At 33.1% G+C, this 20603-nt stretch overlaps 1 protein-coding gene across 2 annotated transcripts in view; it reads left to right on the top strand.

The window, feature by feature from the left end:
• The first annotated feature begins 2 nt into the window (after window positions 1-2).
• Window positions 3-20603, top strand: part of LOC117785826 (tyrosine-protein kinase Src42A) — a 49886-nt gene continuing 29285 nt past the window's right edge. For both annotated transcript variants that reach the window (XM_034624074.1, XM_034624073.1), the window contains exons 1-2: window positions 3-1161; window positions 8748-8842. In XM_034624074.1, the coding sequence (XP_034479965.1) occupies window positions 856-1161; window positions 8748-8842 (401 nt within the window). In that variant the 5' untranslated portion in view covers window positions 3-855. The remainder of the gene's footprint in view (window positions 1162-8747; window positions 8843-20603) is intronic.

The raw sequence follows: 20603 nt of genomic DNA, 5'->3' as shown, positions 1-20603 counted from the left end.
TCATACCAATCGATGCTATCGCTGCACAGTGCTATCGACTGTCGCGCAGGTTTTCATCGGGGAGCCATTTTCGCTGCAGCTGAAAAACGAAAATTAAATAACTTAAAAATGTAAAAGAAATGCAATAAATGTTGAGAAATAATAGTGTAATAATGTGTGCATGTGCTTCAATAGTTTACCAGTGTTTTTAAATTGTTTTCGTTGGCCGCGTCCGTCTTGTTTGGCCATCAGCATCACATACACATATACACCACATCCATATATCCATATACATATATATATATATATACATGCAAAAGAGCCAGAAAAATACATACAAACGCACACTCACAATATTGGTAGCCGTGTGTGTAAGCATTTAATTTAGTTAGAGTGCTTTATAACAATTTATAATTGCTAAAGTACAGCAGTGCAGCAGTTATGCAGTGTGCAGTGCGTGTTGCCATAAATGCAAAATACAATAAGGCATCACAAATTAATTAATTAACTGACGACGCGCGACGTTCAGAGGCGCAACAAACATAGTAAAAAGAGCGAGCGAGAGCGAGAGAGATAAGTGCCAACACCCCATGTTGATCGCGAGTGAGCAAATAAGCAACAGCAACAACAACGAATAGTGTTAGTTTTGTGCATTTGCGTATGTGTGTGTGTCGTCCTCGCATAAACAAACGAGTGCAATTGAATTGTAATTGGCGTGCATTCGTCTGTAGCTGTATGTGTATGAGTGAAAGTAACAGTAAAACTTCACACAACAACAACAAAACAATAACAACAACACCAAGCACAATTTGGCTTCCATTCATATTGCATTTAATACTGAGTAGCTGATTTTTGGCTCCTCCAATCCTCCACACAATGGGCAACTGTCTACGCACACAGAAGGCGGACGAGAAGCCGCATTCCGGCGATGTTCGCAATCCCCTTGAAGATCCCGGCGCTGGCATTAGCGGAGTGGGTGTCGGTGTGGGTGTACCACAGATAGTGATGCCCATGCCCGGACAGCCAGCGGAGCAAATACGTCCGGTGCCACAAATACCCGAAAGTGATGCAGCCAATGCGAATGCCAAAATCTTTGTTGCTCTCTACGATTACGATGCACGCACCGACGAGGATTTGAGCTTCCGCAAGGGTGAGCACTTGGAGATATTGAATGACACACAGGTGAGTGAATCATATATGTCCAAAGAGTGCAAAGAGTTGAGAGAGAGAGACAGAAAGAGCAACAGAGCAGTGATTAGAAATGAGCAAATAGTTGATGGGGGGAAATTCTCTCTCTCCCTATCTCTCTGTGCCCATGAAATATCTTATCAAAGATAATAAATATTTGTACATAAAAGTGTATATGTTTGATAGCCATAATTCCAATTGGATTCGTACAACATTTGCCGCGCAATGCATAAATTAAAACTTGATTGAAAAGTTCGTGAAAGCTTTAATTATTCGAACCATTGGAGCTCCAAGGCATCGCATGCAATCTACTATACCATATATTTAATCATGAAAACTTTTCATCATGCAAATTTCGTGTTAAATGTAAAATATTAATGGATAAGAGGGCTGGAAAATATATCTAAATGATTAAAGTTGGTTAATGACTCTTAAAGTCCATCTCAGAATGTTTTTTAGAGTGACCGTATCATGTTACTTACCATAAAAAATAAAACCTTTATTTATTAAATGGAGTAGCAATATTTATTATAACAATTTTGTCTTATATCAAGTTATTTTTGAAGATTGACATTTCATATAGCAATTTCTCTCAAAAGGTTCAAAAATTATTAAATTTTAATTTTATTATCATTATGGAAATTAATAATGTTAGTTAATAATTATTAATGACCATCTCATTTTACTTGCCATCAATTAAATTTTCATAATTTAAATTTAACAATATTCATTATAGCAATATTTTAATGTTTAAAAATAATTAAGTAGTTTTTTAGAGTGACAGTACTTCTTATTGATTTATTTCATATGGCAAATTCTTTTAAAATGCTCAAAAAAAGGTTAAATTTTAATTTTAGTATATTTTACTATTATTAATTTGACGACAAATGCTTATTATAATCCATCTCTTTTATAAATGTCGACTTTATAAATAATACAACCTGCTTTTTATAAAAAATATAACCCATACTTATTGAATGGAACAACCATATTCATTATAGCAATATTGTAATTTATCAAGTAATTGTTTAGAGACCTATTTCATATGGCAATTCCTCCAAAAATCATTTTTAATTTTATTATATTTTATTATCATGAATTTGACGCAACAAAGACGACAGAAAATTCATAAAATTTTAATTTAATTACATTATTGTGTGATTATAAACTTTAGATTGTATAAAAATATGTTTTGCTATTGTATAATTCACTTTGTTGTGTGTAATGCCTTATTTATTTTTATTTGCCAATCACAAATAGTTGGTTCATGTTCAGTGAACGTCTTTTATATTAAATTTCCGCATTTTCTATTGCCACAACTGCCACTTTGAGTTTATATGTAAACATATATACATATGTGTATGCGTCACAACAGTTAACCATAACAAATCCCCAACTACGAGTAAAATTTGTAAACTTTTTATTTTCTCTTTTAATACTTTTTTTCTCTGTTGGTTTGTTTCAATGTCACCGTCGTCATTTTGATGAAAGATGGGGAATTGAGATGGCAGAAAACCAGACACTGTAATTGCGGCCAACGCAGTCGCCACTTGCCACTTGAACCAACTGAATCTGAAAAAAAAGCAGCCAACAAAACCCCAAACTGCAACCCCAACTTCCAATTTTAAGTCTGACTGCATTTTCCATGCACAAAAGCGCTTTGCAATTTTCAAGCTGGTTGGTTTTTTGTCTCTATCCCCCTCTCTCTCTCTTTCTCTCTCTCGCTCTCGGCTGTTTGAATACGCTTACTAAGAGTACCGTTACAACTGAGATAGCTACAGTAAAGTTTATTAATTATAGTTAGTAGAGAATAAACGGAAATGTATTTGTATATACTGTAAGTGGCTTATCAATCATTTGCTTGTAATAAAAAACAGGGATTTTCCCGTAATCACTTGCTATGTGCATGATAACAGCTTTTTGTTTATACAACGTTTATTATAAAAGGCCATTAATTATTTTCAAAAGCGCTAAACTCAGATATTCTCGTCCATATTTATTTATTGTCAATTTAGCAAAATAGATCAAATATCTATAGTTATAGTTAGTGCATAATACTAATTAGCGGTTCACTCTCAGCTGGAAAACTTGTTACAAAATATATGTTATTTATTTAACGCAATATATGTATTTAGTTACTTAATCGCCCCTAAAGGGCATACAACTTTCGACTGTCGACAGTTTTGCAGACTGTTGGTAATTTCTGGTTATTTTTCTGCTGTAATTTAAGCAACTCCAGTTGAAAAACCAGACCAGACAGTTGCTAGCTCGTTTGCAGGCAACATGGCATTGAGTCCAAGATGTTTGGCATATTTGATAAAATTCTATGATTAGCCCAGTGGAGGTCACACCTCCCTCACAGTCTGTTTGTATTGTGACATAAGCGACCATAAGGCGCATTCAACTCTTGCAGAACACTCATTTATATATATATATATATAGTATATGTATTTTTATATGCATGCATATTTAAAGAGTTTACGTCAGCACAGCCATGACCACCTTACAGACAGATAGATAGATGGGAATGGGAATGAGAATGAGAATGGGATGATCTGAGACCAGACCATAGACCATAGATGAGAGGGAAGGACGCTTGGTCGCCTCGCTGACTGCTCAGACAAGTGGCAGCGGCGGCGCCTAAAAGCATGACGTCCACCTTTGGCTTTAGGCCAAATGTTGCGCCAAACGGTTTCAGTATATCATTTCACATTGCAGCAATTTCATAGCCCTGTAATAATTGAACGCATACCAAAGACATGAAGACAACCCACATTCGCTCTCTCTCTCTCTCTCTCTCTCTCTCTCTGTTTTTATACTCTTTACTTAAAAATAAGTAAAGGGGTATATTGTGTCAACAGCCGAGTTGAAAACGCCATGTCCGTCTATACGTCTGTCCGTCTATACGTCTGTCCGTCTGTCCGCATAAACAAAAGGATCTCAGAGACTATAAGAGATAGAGCAAAAAAATTGAACACACAGATTTCTATATATCCCACTCAGATCAAGTTTGTTTCCAAACTTCCCCACCCGCAAATCGCGAAAAACCCCCACACCCACAGTTTTTAAGATATTCAGTTTTTATGGTAATTAACGTTATCTATGAATATTATCTTTTATCCCACCTAATCGCAGCAAGATCGAACAAGTAGAACGGCAGTAATAGCTAACCAAAGCTAATTATAATTATGGCAATACAAGCACCCAAAAGTATGCAGTAGTTTTTATTAAATTGTAATTTATATAAAGTACTTTAATATATATGGAAATAAGTAACGGGTATTCGATGGTCGGGATCTCGACAAGTTTCTTCTCTTTGTATCTCTTTCTCGCAGCTGTCACTAACAAAGTAGAGTAATCAGCCAGCAGCTCGCGGCTGTTTCCGGTAGCTGTGTGTTGGGACGCACAAGCAACGTTTACAGCGTGTAATTAAAGTACAAGTATAACAATAACAATAACAACAACAACAACAACAACAACAACAACAACAACAACAACAACAACTATTTGTGCTTCGACACAAGACTTTCAACTTGCCATAGCGGCAACAGACAAAACAAAACATAACAAAATAAAAAAGCTGTCCCGGCTTCCTTTTATAAACTTTTTCTACAACAACATCTTTGTTGAGCTCAACGTCATGCATAGAAATCAAAATTGTATGTTAAAATATTTTATGGGTGTGCCTCGTCAGCGACGTCGTTTGTCGTCTCTTTAGTTTATTGTCATTTGCCATCACACACTCACCAAATACACACTCATCACACACACACACACACTCAGTCACTTGTGCAGTTTTGTCGCTTGCATTTTGCATTCTTTTGTAGCCGAGCAGAAGAAAGAGAAGAAGTAGATGAAGAATCAGCTAAAGAAGGGGAATCGCTTTCATATTTTTCGCTCTTTATGGCAGCAGCAGGAAGCGAAATGAAACCCTTCAAGGATTGCTTCCCTCAACTAGAGAAACTGAGATTACCCTTTATACTCCCCCCTAAAATTTCCCATTCAAGTTGCTTTTGTTGCCTGTTCAGCCTCTTAGTGAAAGATTATTGAAAAAACTTTATTTATACGTGTAGAACATTTTTGAAGAAGCTGCTGAGTGCAGACTGCGTTTATCGGATTTACTCCAGATTTTAATATTTTATCTGCCAAAGCTAAATTGAAAAGTCTTCGCTTAAGAATCGAATATTCTTTTTAATTTTTTTTAAATAAACTGAAAGTTAAAGCTGGGCTGTGCAATGATCATTGAGTCAGTCAGGACAAAGAATTTTATATATTTAGATAACAAAATTATATGACTCACTGATCATTGCACAGCCCAGCTTTAACTTTCAGTTTATTTAAAAAAATTAAAAGATTCTTCAGCTAAATTTTGCTATTGACAAAATCTATGTGCATAAAATTCTTTGTCCTGACTGACTCACTGATCATTGCACAGCCCAGCTTTAACTTTCAGTTTAATAAAAAAAATTAAAAAGATTTTTAAGCTAAATTTTGCTATAGAGAACTAACTTAAATTATGCATCTATACGCATGCTAATTTTATTATATAAAATTCTTTGTCCTGATTGACTCACTGATCATTGCACAGCCCAAACCATAAGACTTAGTATTTTATATTTTTTTTTTTATTATTTATTTGAATTGTTAAAACTATCCTATTTATTTTCTATAGTGTTCCTAATATCCTTGAGCTTGTAAGCCTATGAAGTCATTTAATAAATGATTTCTTTTTAAATAATCTAACTTAGGATAAATATTTTTTTCATTATTTTTCTACTGTTGCAAAATCAAATCAAACAAATGATAGTGATTTATATTTAACCAAACCTCTCTAACAAAATTGCCAATTTTAATCTCCGGCAATTTATTTTAAGTTCGTCATTGACAAAGAGAAGAAAAAGAGAAATAAAATGAGAGCTAAGTGGATGTCTCAACATTTGGGTCAACTAAGAAGCTTATCTGTCATGGTTAGCTGTAAAAATCTGGGCTTTGCTCAACTGGAACCGCAATCATTAAGAAAGGCAAAAGAAATCGTTTGCAATGTGTTTTTAGTTTGAAATATAATCTATATTTCACTTTTAACAGAATGTAATCAATTTAATTTTCATTAGAATCAAAGCGTAACTTATAAACATAGATGATTGTACAATGTACATATATAGACAAGAGATAATGTGATTATGAAATGCATTTTTAGGAGGAAAAATATTTACATTAAACGGACAGAGAGGGAGGAAAGCTATAAAGTAGGATGAGTGAAAGAAAAAGCGTGAAAGAATCAAAGCAATAACAACAGCAGCAACACATCAAATAAACAATGAACCCTAAAAATGTCTGTTCATTGACCTTCCCGCAGACATAATCATGTCCCAGGCTAATGATAGCACAGCACTTGACTTGGGCAGAGGGGGAAATCTCTCTGTCTCTGTCTCCGTCTCTCTATCTCTTTCTCTGTTGTGGTTGATTTTTTACGACATACGAATCACAATTACAATTTTAGTGTTAATATTATTTCAAAATAAAGTAAAATAAAACTAGTTTGCTCTTTTATATTCGGGTGAATATCTAACTGTGTTTTGCTTTTATCTTGTCGAATCGAAAACCAAAAGCTGCACAAATTTGGCAAAAGCCAGTTTCAGTTCTTGTTGTTGTTGAGGTTGTTGCTATTGTGGTTGTTACTATTGTTGTTGTTGGTTTTATTAGTTTTTTTTAAGCTATAACAAAAAGCTAAAGCAGAGTGGGAAAGCGCGTAACCAAACAAACCGAATGAATAAAGTTTTAATTTAATTTTCGGTATTTTCCCTTAACTTTGATTTTCTTTCTTTTTTTTTCGCGCAAATTGTAACGAAGCAAAACCAATGCGTGAATAGTAAATTACACGAGTATAAAGCACAATATGTAATAAAAATTGCAGAGAAAAACCTAGCTGGCAATAAAGCCTAGCTGATAGACCGACAAATACCCTGTGACAATGTTAACTTTCAAATAATTTATTTATTTATGCACAACTAAAAGCAGTCGGCTAAGAAAAAATTACTAAGTAAAAAAATTAAGTTAAAAATTAAAAATAAAATTAATATTATATGTAAATTATGAACTGTAAAGAACAAACTTAAAAGAATGAAATAAAGTCAATGGTGTTTAGTTAGAAAGCGTCTCAAAAAAATTAGTTTCGGTGATTAAATAAATGTTAGTCTTTTAATTTTATTTAAAGTAGTATTAAAACTTTTTTTTTAATGAAAAAAAGTTTTTTCAAGTATTTTCATCCAAATGTTTAACATTTTAAAGCAAAAATAATATTATCATTAAAAGCATCTAACGAAAATATAGATGCTTAGCTTTGCAGTTAACTAAGCAGTTTGTATACCCACTTTCTATACCTACAGGGTATTGCAAAAATAGTAGTTTTGCGTGCCTGTTTGCTAGCTGCTATTATTATTGTTGGTGTTGGTGTTGTTGTTGTTGTTGGTGTTTTATGTATTGTTGATTGTTATTGCTGGTCGCAGGTTGCGTGAGTGCGACTTTTTAACAGCTGTGCCGTCGTCGCCATTGTCGTCGCCCACTGCGAATTGATAGTCAACAATCAAGAAAATTTTTATTACCTACCCATACAAATATGAACTATGTCCAACTACTGGGAATGGCAAGTGCCGTGTCTTGATAGCCAATGTGTCGAGGAGAGTGCCTTCCAAAACATACATAACTCCCCATAGCAGTTGTTTTGGCTGTAGTAGTAGTTGTTGTTGTTGTTGTTGACTCCGTCAAAAGACTGCAAAACACGTTTCGCATTTGTGGCCAACGCTGCCAAATAGACACAGCAAATTTGTTGCTTTTTCATTTTTGAGATGGAAACTACGAACTGAACGAAATGAAATACGTACGAATGTTAATTCATTTGGATTTCGCATTCGCTTTTTGTATTTCCCTTGACGACAGCTAAATTAATTATTGTTTAAGCTTCGTGTAAAATCTTGTTCAATGCAACAGCAGCAAAAACAACAAAAACAATAACAATAGAAATAGCAATCAAGACAACCCGGCAGCTAGTCGACTTGTTAGTTAATTAATCACAAAATTGTTAAAAATTCTACGAAATACACAAGGAATATGAGTAGATAATCTTGTGAAATACTCGTACGTATATATATCGCATTCCCTCATTCCATTCAAAGACATATTTCAGCTTAAAGATAAATTCAGTTGGGGAAACCATTAAATTTGAGTATAGTTCAAATTAAATCATTAAATGATGCATAAATATATTGAACGCTGATCATTTATTATTGACTTTTAACCATAATATTCTATTTAAAATAAATGTTGCTTATCTTTATAAGGAAACCACATGATGAGTCAGTTAATTTGTTCGTTTTAAGTGTAGATACTTGCTCGATTAATCTAAAAATAAATACAAAACAGTTTGAAGTTGTTATCTAGCAATTAAATGACAAATATGTTGCAATTCAATTGATAACTCGCCACTTAGCATGGTTTTATCTTATTGACATTTTCACATTTCATATTAAATTAGATGCGATACGATTTTGATAACACGTATTGATGTATTGATTTATTTACAGGGTGACTGGTGGCTGGCGCGCAGCAAGAAGACGCGTCAAGAGGGCTATATACCATCCAACTATGTGGCCAAATTAAAATCCATCGAAGCAGAACCGTAAGTTAACAATTAAAGCCAATATGACAATTACGTTATGGGTTTGTGTCTTTGCTAAGTTCGCTGTCAAATTGTAGCTGCCTGAAAGTATGCAGCAGTAATTTTTTTTTCGCGCAAGCTTGTGGAATAAGTTGTGTTACAAAGTTTTAATTAGTTAAATTCAAGAATTTGACAAACTTCCAACAAATATTCTGCAATTATTTTTAAAACTCTAGCTTTATTATTGACAGTTAAGATATTAAATTCTTAGTTAACAGCACTGTTTGCATAAATCTAAGTTACTTGCTTTTGTTATGTTGCTATAACAACAAATGATGTGCGTGTGTGTCTTGTGCCTGGCGCCACACACATTTTATATGATTTTATGTCATGCATATTCATATCAATAAAAAATAAAATAACAAGCAAATAATCATAGCTAACATCAGCTGCCTTTGATATTTAGCGGAATCTCAATGGTGACATTTCCTTTTGAAATACACAAAATAAAAGAAGCAAAAACTGTGTCAATTTATTCATAAACAAATTTCAACAAAAGCTTACCGACTGCAATTTCGCAGGCTTGCTTTATATTTTAGAATCGTTCAGTTCAGGCTTGCTTACAAGTAATAAACTCAAGTTATCGAAAAAAGCTAATATCAATCAATTTTAAATTCCACTTGAAATAAATAGATTATATTTTTTCAATAAATACAGAAGTTTATTTACATTACTAAAGATTATGAATAAGTTTTGGTTAAATTACGAACAGCCCTCGCCAAAGCAATTAAGTTTTGTTGAGCAACCTTATCGGACAGACGGACAAACTGACAGACAGTCAGTTACATATCAATTGCTTAGCCAAAATGTAAATATTGTATTTGATTACAACAATAAACAATTGTTCCACCAGTTGAATTGTTGATTTTTATTTATCGAAGCAAATGTTCTGCTTGATTTTCATATTAAACTGTCAAAGTCAAGAGCAAAGGGCTAATAAAAATACATAGACTTGACCCAATTTCGACTTTTTGAAAAACCCACTTAATGATATGCATAATGTGTAAGGATTATTTCTAGAGCCTTTTGACACACATTCCATTTGGCCAAAACAGCAGCAGAAGGGAAGAAGAAGAGCAACAACAGATCAGAGAAATGCATTTCACAAAACTGAAACCGAAACGAAATGAACAAGAAACAGCTGCATAAATTAAAAGAGATGGAGAGAGTGTATGAGTGAGGGAGAAAACGATGATTTTAATTCCCTACTGGGGCGTAGGGAAAAGTTCGAAAAAACCGGTAAATCGAACAAAAATACAACAAAAATCATTATTAATTAAATTTATCTTGAAGCTGGTTAACTGCCATCCGTCTGCTCCCAAGTAACTGTATATTTCGACCCCACAGCACTTCAGGCCAAAAACCACAAATATTTACTTAAGTCAAGGAATATTCGTTCGTTATCTCAAAGACTATTGTTCGTATTTATCTGCATTAGTTTTATGCATTTCATGTAGCATTTCCTAAGCATTTCAAGGCCGAATTCAACGTTTTTTGGCCCACAACAATAGTAATATTATTTTGGCCTAATTTGTGGACAATTGTTGTTGGTGTTGCCGTTGCTGCTGTTGTTGAAGATTTTTTTTTTTTATTTAATTGTATGCATAACTCAGCATTAACTCGCGGGTAATTTCTTTTATTTATTTGCAATGCAATAAATTGCATATAACTGTAACTGGCCAGAGCTTTCTTCTTGGTAATGATACTTAACAATTTTCGTTCGTCTTGTCATCTTTTATTTTTTCTTCTTACTTTTGTTGTTCAGGTTACATTAAGAGCTGTGAAACTTCTGAGAAGTGTGCCTCTTATAATTGTATTTTTGTTGGTCATTCTCATTGCATAATTTAAGCAGCTTTCTTGGTTTTTTTATTTTGTTGTTGAGTCTTTAAGCACTTATTGGCTTTAATTCCTTTGACCATTTTTTGGGTCTTTATGGGCATGCAAATTGGGTTTTTTTAAGTTGGCCACTTCCGCATTGTCACGTGCCCTAAAAGTTAGATGTTGCTCAGAATTTAAAGTATTTAAATACAACTTATTAGTTGTATATAAGAAAGTCCATTGATATAAATATGAATGTTAAGTTAATTTCAAAGGGAGAAAAATATAGAAAAAAGAGAAAAATATTTTTTTGAACAAAATTTATTAAATTTAAATGCAGAAGCAATTTAGAGGCCAAATCATGAACAAAATGACATTCCGCTTGAAATTCGGTTAATTTTTGATGAAGTTATGAGATATCAAAGTTTTTGAAAAAATGTTAAGGGGTAGGTATGGAAAATTGGATAATAAATGACTTAGAATCAAAAAAATATCAAATTTTCTAGATGGTAAAAATTTAAATGCAGAATCAATTTAGAGACCAAATCATGAACAAAATGACATTCCGCATGAAAATCGGGTAATTTTTGATGAAGTTATGAGAGATCAAAGTTTTTGAAAAAATGTTAAGGGGTAGGTATGGAAAATTGGATAATAAATGGCTTAGAATCGAAAAAATATAAAATTTTCTAGATGGTAAAAATTTAAATGCAGAATCAATTTAGAGGCCAAATCATGAACAAAATGACATTCCGCATGAAAATCGGGTAATTTTTGATGAAGTTATGAGAGATCAAAGTTTTTGAAAAAATGTTAAGGGGTATTTATGGAAAATTGGATAATAAATGGCTTAGAATCGAAAAATATAAAATTTTCTAGATGGTAAAAATTTAAATGCAGAATCAATTTAGAGGCCAAATCATGAACAAAATGACATTCCGCATGAAAATCGGGTAATTTTTGATGAAGTTATGAGAGATCAAAGTTTTTGAAAAAATGTTAAGGGGTAGGTATGGAAAATTGGATAATAAATGGCTTAGAATCGAAAAAATATAAAATTTTCTAGATGGTAAAAATTTAAATGCAGAATCAATTTAGAGGTCAAATAATGAACAAAATGACATTCCGCATGAAAATCGGGTAATTTTTGATGAAGTTATGAGAGATCAAAGTTTTTGAAAAAATGTTAAGGGGTAGGTATGGAAAATTGGATAATAAATGGCTTAGAATCGAAAAATATAAAATTTTCTAGATGGTAAAAATTTAAATGCAGAATCAATTTAGAGGCCAAATCATGAACAAAATGACATTCCGCATGAAAATCGGGTAATTTTTGATGAAGTTATGAGAGATCAAAGTTCTTTTTAGAATAGTGATTTGTAGAACACACCTGAAACGGCATAGGATCCGTATTACCTTACCCTTACACGATAGAATTTAGTTTATTGAAAGATCCAGATCTGAAATAACTTTTAATTTAGTCGTTTACATATTCCAAACATTTCAATCATATTTAAATGGCTTTTTCATGAAAGAGTGCTTTGGTCTGTGATTCAAACTTGTTTAGGTCAACAGTCAATTTGCTGCAACTCTAGTGCATTTGATGACGTTAGATAAGATGACCTGATGTCTCTCCAGGGCATAGCTAGTGAAGTGTATGTAGGTCACAGAAAGAGAGAGAGAGAGAGCGAAAAAGAGCGAGATGGACATGGTAGTGTTGAGGGACGGTCAATGACGTCAAGCGTTGTCATCGATTTCAAAAGTCAACAAGTCCGAGGCTAAAAATTTGCTTTAATTCAAGTGATATTTGTCCATTGAGTCTGTGGCATTTTTTCGGGGGAAATACCTGGTAGCTTTCATTATGCTTATTTACGAGTATTTATTATTTTTTTTTTTAATGTTTGGGTAACTTCCGTTGATGTGAAAAAAAAAAAAAAACAGCGTGAATACAAACTATTTACTTAGTTGTTCAGCGTTTTAGCCGTAAAATCGCAAATGGCCATTATCTAGACACATAAATCGCTAATAATATGCCGTACCTTCTGACTGCCAATGAGGCAGTAAGTCAGTGAGGAGGCGCATCCGAAACCATGTCGGAAGTTCTATAAGCACATTGAACCCGAGCAATAATTTGCAAATTATATAATTAACTAAAGCAAACCACAACAGCACCCACAAACCTAAAAATCGCTAAGAATTCCATTCGTACAGATTACAGAATTATAAACAAATAGAACTACTATACAGCCCATATATAATCATTATAAAAAAGAACCACACATGTACAATTATGCACTTGTTTTGTTCTTAAATTATTTTCTTTGCTGATTATGTAGGCGAGAAGCGTTTCAATTGATATGCGAAACTTACGCAAGTGCAAGTTTATATATTCCAAACTACGAGTTTCAGTTCAGAATAGAGCTAACAATTGTGCTTTTCGATTGTTATTGTTATTGTTATTTATATTGTTGCTATCCATTTGATAGTCTGCCTAGTTAGACGATGCGAAACGATTGATTGCACGTGTGTTGTATTTGTTTTTTTCTTTCATTATTATACTGATACTTATTCATGTTTGTGTATTTGATGAGCCAAGCTTATCTTCCGACACGGAAGGCGACGCCAGACGAAGCTGGCGTTTATTTTGCTTTGTAGTTGCTTTGAAATTGTCGCAGCGAAATTTGAAGCGTTGTTTTTGGTTGCCAAAATTTCAATGTCAGTGGCACTAAATGATCGTGTGCATATTAATCGCTTGATTTAATTGTTCATATCCATTCAAAATGAATACTCCAATTTTATTTGTCGTATATGCCAACAGCGTAATTGTCAAAGACATTATTATATATTTATAATTGAGATGTAGACTTGCGAAATAAACTTTAGTATCTGTTAAATTGCTTATATAAATCAACTAATTTACGTTAAACATTATCGTAAATAATCATTTCTCATTGTATAAATATATGTCATTTTTTATACCTTAATTGCATAATGCATTAATCAGTTTATGAGCTTTTTATTGGGTCAATAATAATGCATTTGCATTTTACAATTCAATTAAATAATTTCTAACTATGTTTTGTATCTATTATATAGACTAGATATTTTCTTCGCTAAATGTAAAATAAACTTAATCTAGCTTTAGTTGTCGATGAGTAAAAGCTTCAAATTGATCATTAGTAAATTTATTAATTAACTTTGGCATATGTTTACTATGTTGTTGATTAATAAATACATTCACAAATAGTGTCCCGTAATTTATTTTTTTTTTTGGTAAATTTCGTATTAACTTTGTTTTACATTCACAATTGCAATTGTTGTTATTGAACATGAAACAAAATGTCATTGAACTGTTGGACAATTGATGTTGTTATTGCTCGCTGCTGTTGGTTATGCATTGCGTGTCTACCCTTTTTTCATATTTTCTATATATATTTATACCGATACTATATGTACTTATGAATACGTTTTAATTCAGTTTTGTTTCTTTCGATTTTGATTTCGATTCATGTTGCGCTGTTTTGTATTCGTCAACGTTCGATGACGTTGATGTCCGACAGCAAAATGTTCAATTTGTGACATGTTAACAACATTCAATAGAAGCGTATTTATATGCATAAATATGTATAAAAAAACAACAAGTCAAATCAGAAAACAATTGTTTAAATAATTTTGTCAGCTGTAGCTGAAGATACGCAAAGTACGGGCAATGCTCTTCAAGAAGGTCAACAATAGTTTTTTTATTAACAATTTTTTTACGTTTCTAGCGAAAAAATTAATTTACCAGCCTTTAACGGACAACTTGATTTTGAAAAATGTACAGGAAGTTCGGAAATTAAAAAGAAAAAAATTTAATAGCGACTTTGGAACTGTAAAATCAATCAACAGTTAGCTGAGACTAATTGTCAAATTAATTAACACATCTATTTAATGTGAATCAATTTCAACCGTTAAACGCAAGGCTAATTAAGATATCAAATTTATTTAGACTCTCTTATTGCTTCGAGTGCAATTTGTTAATCGATTTAGAGGCTTTGCCTGATCAGCATTTGCATTAGCTTTTGGTATTGGACTCGAATTTTTATTGCTTTCCTGATGACCTTTACACGCACTCAGATAATTATCGGGGTAACTAGTGCTATCCAACTGTATTTTAATGATCACTTTAGTTATAGCTTATGACTCATAAATCTACACACTTAGCTACAATTACAGATTCAGGTTTCATGCTTATTTGTTTCCGATGTTGTCAATTTTAAATAGGACCTTAGACAGTTTTTGTGTTTTATATTAAGATCTCCAAATGCGGTATATAAAAAAAAAAAAAAAAAAATTTATAAATATAACAATCAATTCTACTTCTTTTAGTATTATAATTGTTGCTTTAATCGAATATTGCTTGCTTTTTTTTTTGTTTTTTACGTAATTCTTGCAAACTAATATACAAAAAATGTTTTTAACACCTATATGTTAAATATTGTTGATTGTAATATATATCGGTAAATTGTTTATGCATTTATTAAATTCTCTGTATATGGAAAATACACATTTGTTTGAAATGATTGTTAAGCAGACCAGAACGCTGTTTAATAAATTTAAAGAATATTTTAAAATTTATCTAAATACAAAATATCGATAAGAATACATTATCGGTCAAATGCATATTCTGTAACTACTTAAGAGTCTATTACTCAACTTATGTTTCTTTTGATATCTATTCTAATAAAATGCATATTTTCCATTTCATTCTAGGTAAGTAAATTTCCTCCCATACATTTTTCACTACAAAATCAACAAATCTGGAGCACTTTTGATGCGTATTTTAAAATGGGTAATATGATTTTTTGATGCATTTTTTTCCGTTTATAGGTTATTTAAACTGAAAAAAAATAACAGACCTAATTATCCTATTTTATATTAAGTGTGTCTGACGTTTGTCTCATGCGATTTTCATGGTAATCGTGGCACCATAAATTTTCGCGTAAACGTGGATCAATTAATATTCCAGAGGAATCCTAAACACTTCATGATTTTTAGCATTCTTTAACAATTACGAGTTCAATAGCGTTCAGAAGAACTCAACCGTTGGCATTTAAAGCGCATATTTTGATTTCAGCGTTGACAGTGATATGTTTTTATTTTGCTGATATTTATAAACAAAAAAAAAACACTTGACAAAATGTCAAACAACAACGACAACAATTTAATTACTTGTGTATTAAAGTCTCGGTGATCTTTATAATCGACTCGACGCACTTTATGACTAATTGCTGTCGTAATTGTCAGTTAAAGTAATCTCATTTATCTTGTCAGCACCTCAACTGTTAAGAGCGCAACGAAATGCAGTTAAGAAGCGAAAAAAAAGAGAGCAGAGAAGAGAGTTTTAGAAGAGCAGACAATCAGCTGTTTAAAGTTAAAGTAAGTTGAACTTATAAAGACAAAGAGTTGGCCAACTTACCAACTTCTTACCAATCTGCGCGCGTATAAGAGCGGACAGTCAAAAGAGCCAAAAGAGCGGCGTCAACTTACACATATACAAATAAAAGCTTGGCTCAAATGGCACTCGATGCGCACATAGATACTCACACACACACAACACACACGCAGAGACTCGTTGTATGTGTGTGTGTGTGTAAGACGGATCGCCGCTTCGTGTTTAAAAACCTTTCTATAAAAATTTCATAAACGTATCAGTTGTCTGCGAAGCGGTGCACAAAACGGACGTCAAACGGAAGGTGGCAAAAACGCATTGAAATAAATTGAAATAAATTTATAACGTGATTTTTAAATGCCAATTGCATGTCGATATATAAATTCAATATAGCTTAACGTATATATAGGAAATCAAATACTTATCGAATGCAATACAATTTTATAAGAAAATATTTTAAACGTGCGTGCGTGTGTGTGTTTATATATATTATGTGTGTTTCCGTTTGAGCCTGGCAACAAACAAGCAACAAGCGAAGCCAACAAACAAACGACAAAAGATCGAAATACAAATATATATATATATACAAATATATCGTTTTTATATATATATAAACTTGTTGCACGCGTGCGCGGCATGTTGGCATACTTTTAGCAGCGACTGTTTTCTTTGTTCAACACAATTGCTGCAGCTCTGTTAAGTGTTGTGTGTGTGTGTGTGTGTGCGTGTGTGTGTGTATATAATGTGCACTTACAATGTAATATGGAGCGGCATCAAGCGTATCAGCAACATTTAATAGTTTAGCTACATGTTGCTGCAACATACTACGACAAAAGGTACCCAGCGAACTTGTGGCTAAAAGTAGACAGCAAACAGTTAACAACAGCAGCAACAACAGCAACAGCAAATGTGCAACACAATATGCTTATATTTGTTGTTAGTGTTATTATTATTATTACTGTTGTTGTTGTTATCTGTTTGCCTCTTTTGTCAAGTTGCGCGCTGGCGCAGAACTTTCTATTTTCTTTGCTGTTTCGTGCTGTGCTTTTAAGTTGTATATATGAAATACATAGGTATATAGGAGCACTTACCTATAGATATCTGTATAACTATTTTTTATATGTTTGCTGTCAGAATATTAATGAATGGCAGTTTCGTAAGAACAAAATATTTACCGTTGAGATTGTTTGTCAAGAATATATATATTTGAAATGCTCTTGTTGTATCTTTTACATAACATTTGTTAACAATACTTTGTGTTGCTGTGTCTGTGTCTCATTAACATCCTCGTTAAGTGAACCAAAACAGAACTCTGCTTATCGTTGACTATGTGCTAAAATGCGAATTTTTAACCACTTCAATAACACTTTACACTCGGTAGTCGTTCAGTCGTTCAGTCTGTCTCTGTTTCTGTCTCTGTTTTTAACTTGCTCTGTCTCTGTCTGTGATTGGAAGCGGTGAGTGTGCCTGCAAAAAAGAAAACTTAAACTGGCGATATAAATATTTAGTTAATGGCAGTTGCCAGTTGCCAGTTTGCCACTTGGCACATGGTCTCTCTTACTTATTATTATAAGCTTAACTTTAGTTAGCTCTGTACTTTACGAATTGGTTTAGTTTCATACTTTTTTTGCTGCAACCTGCAACCATATCAATTTGAACTTACGTGACTTGAACAAATTGCATTATTTTGCACATATTGTACAGTGTACATAAAAAAATATATATGAATATATATAGTATAATTCGTAGCGGGTTCCACAAGTTTCAATCCACATGTTGTTGCTTTAAAGCAGACCCGTTATAATTCTTGAACGTAATTTAAGCGCGTTTTCTACTATCGCAATTCAACAGACATATGACAATACTTTTGCTGCCACTATGCGAGTAATATGCAATTATGGCAATTACATACAACATTCTTAAGTTTATGATTTAAGTGGAAATAAACATTATGTTCTCTTACTCTTAATTTCTACGCTGATTTTTATTGAAAAGCAATGCCGAAATAAAAATATGTAAAAAATTTTGTTTTTTGCATTTCTGCGCATAAAAATAAAAAAATTTCATTATATTTAGTAATATTCTAGTCGCGCTTTTATCAAAAGTTCAATTCAGATTTTGCTGCTTGTTCTCAAACTCCTTCTACAGTCTTTTATTGTTGTTTTCTTAGCTACTTTGCTTCACAGTTGTGGCGTGTGGCAGCTCTTTTGTTGTTGTTGCTGTTGTTGTCTCTTCTCTTTGGACCGTAAATTTCCTGTCCATGACTCATGCGTTCGTCAGTCAGTCGTCGTCGTCGACTGAACGTCAGCAAAAACGATAAAGATACAGATACATATGCACATACACGCCATATCTAAATACATATATTTTACTTGAAAACAAATGAAAATTGCTTTTAACTCAAAGGGCGCAGACTTAAGACTTGAAAAGATACAAAAAATACAAAAAAACACAAAGGGGGAAAAACAGTTCAATTGTTTTGTTGGCTGTTGACATTTTGTAGCAGTTTTATCTGTTAACAGCGTTTAATTTAATGCATATGAGTTTTTCAGCCATTATTATGTTGACAAAACAAAAGCTGTTGTTTTGTCTTGCTTTCATTTTAAATCGAACAAGAAGTTATTATTTCAGTTCAGTTACAATCAATTTATACAATATACACTTTAAATAAGTTCTGTAAAAAATAAAAACAATTGCTCTGACTAAGCAATATTAAGTGGTAAAAACATTCTAGGTTAAAGTCAACTTTTGACACTTATAACTTATAACTGAAGCTTTAGAGACAAGGTTTCCAAGTTATAGAAAATGTGTTTTTTGAGGAAGTTGTTGGCGCTGCTTCATTGGTTTTATGCGTCGTGGAAATTTCCCACAATGACGCTTTTTTCTTGGAATTCAATACCAATAAATATATATATTTTTTCCTCTTCTTTATCTTTTTTATTTTTTGGGGTATTTCATGCTTCAACACTATTCAAACTGGTTGTCGAAGGAGCTTCACTTTTATTCCATACTTTAGGCTTCAGTTTTGTGTAGCTTTCGTTTTTTTTTTCTTTTGGTCTCCTTTGTTTTTTCATCTTTTTAAAAGCTAGCTGAAACGGTTTCCAAGCCATTTGCAATAATTACATCCGAGTCTGCCCAAAATGGTCGTCAGTGTCTGCTGTTGATGCTTTTTGTTTCTCTACCAAAAAATGTATTTATATTTGGTTTTTGGGTGTGCACACAGCAGCATCATCATAGCTCGGTTTCGGGGCTGCTGAACTCGTCTCGCACGGTTTAAGTTATTTGGTGCTACTAAATTTAGTCGACGCTCTCGTTACCATTGTGCAATGACCCAAATCAAAGCCAAGCTCATTTCGGTTTTTGCCTATGTTTTTTGTGAACAGTTTTTGCCAACGCGTATTTTTTTTTTTATTATTTTTAAACCTTAAGCTTTATATTAATTTGCACATAAATGGACTTCAACTTGATGTTGGTACAAAGTCAAATACAGTAGAGAAAGTATATATGTGTACCAGTAACTTAAAGTTTAGTTCGAATGTATCTGGAAATTTGTTGATTGATATTGATTTGAATGGGGCGTGTCAGGGGCGTTGTGTTTTTAGTGGCAACGATTTATGTTTTGCAGTTCGTTGCTCGTTGTTTGGTTTCATAATTTGCTTAGCAACAAATGATTGGCAACAATGTTGCCAACCAACAACAAACGGCATTTGACTTGGCTCACACAAGACAATGAGCAAAAAGGCCAAAGAAGAAACAAGAAACAAAAAAAAACCAAAACCAAAAAAACAAACCGGTTCAAATTGGGTCGTAGTACTTTTGAGTGCAATTGTTACCTTTGAGCGGCAGCAACAAATCACAAAAACAACAACAACTACAGCAACAATAGGCTCCACTCGTTGGCCTGGCTCATTATAGTGGCTATTATGTTGGTCTTGTTCAGTTTTCTTGGCACGCGCTTTAAGTCCCCCAACACCCACACACTGGACTCAATGGTTTTGTAACGAATTTTGGATTCGGTTAGCATAGGTCAGTCTCAAGACCCGAAGACTGTCTCAGAGACACTGTGGAGTTGCGAGTGTCGCTCTTATTGAGCGTTGGAAAGGGGGAAAGGGGGAGACCCTTAAGGCCTTCTGAATTAACCTTGTTGGTTCTAATGCCAAAGCTTTTGGCATTCCAATAGCCATTTAGCCATTGTCAATGCAACAAATCGAAAATGAACATGAAAACCTAGAAACAAATTGTTTAGTGAACATCTATTAACGGACATTTTGCATACTCACAACGCGAATGATTAACTTAACTGTGTATAGCCTTCCAAATCGTGCTTTTTTGTGTATTAATTTGTTTTTTACTTTTCATTTTCATTGTTGCCTTCTGCTAACGGTATGCACATTTATTGTACCCAAAGTGCATTCCTACGAGTTCTCATATAAAAAAAATAGGGAATGAAAAAAACAGCGTTTGACTTGTTCT

Source organism: Drosophila innubila, assembly GCF_004354385.1.
Source record: "Drosophila innubila isolate TH190305 chromosome 2R unlocalized genomic scaffold, UK_Dinn_1.0 1_C_2R, whole genome shotgun sequence".
Taxonomy (NCBI): domain Eukaryota; kingdom Metazoa; phylum Arthropoda; class Insecta; order Diptera; family Drosophilidae; genus Drosophila; species Drosophila innubila.
The sequence above is the reverse complement of the archived record's forward strand: the minus strand, read 5'-3'. Positions and strand labels throughout refer to the sequence as shown.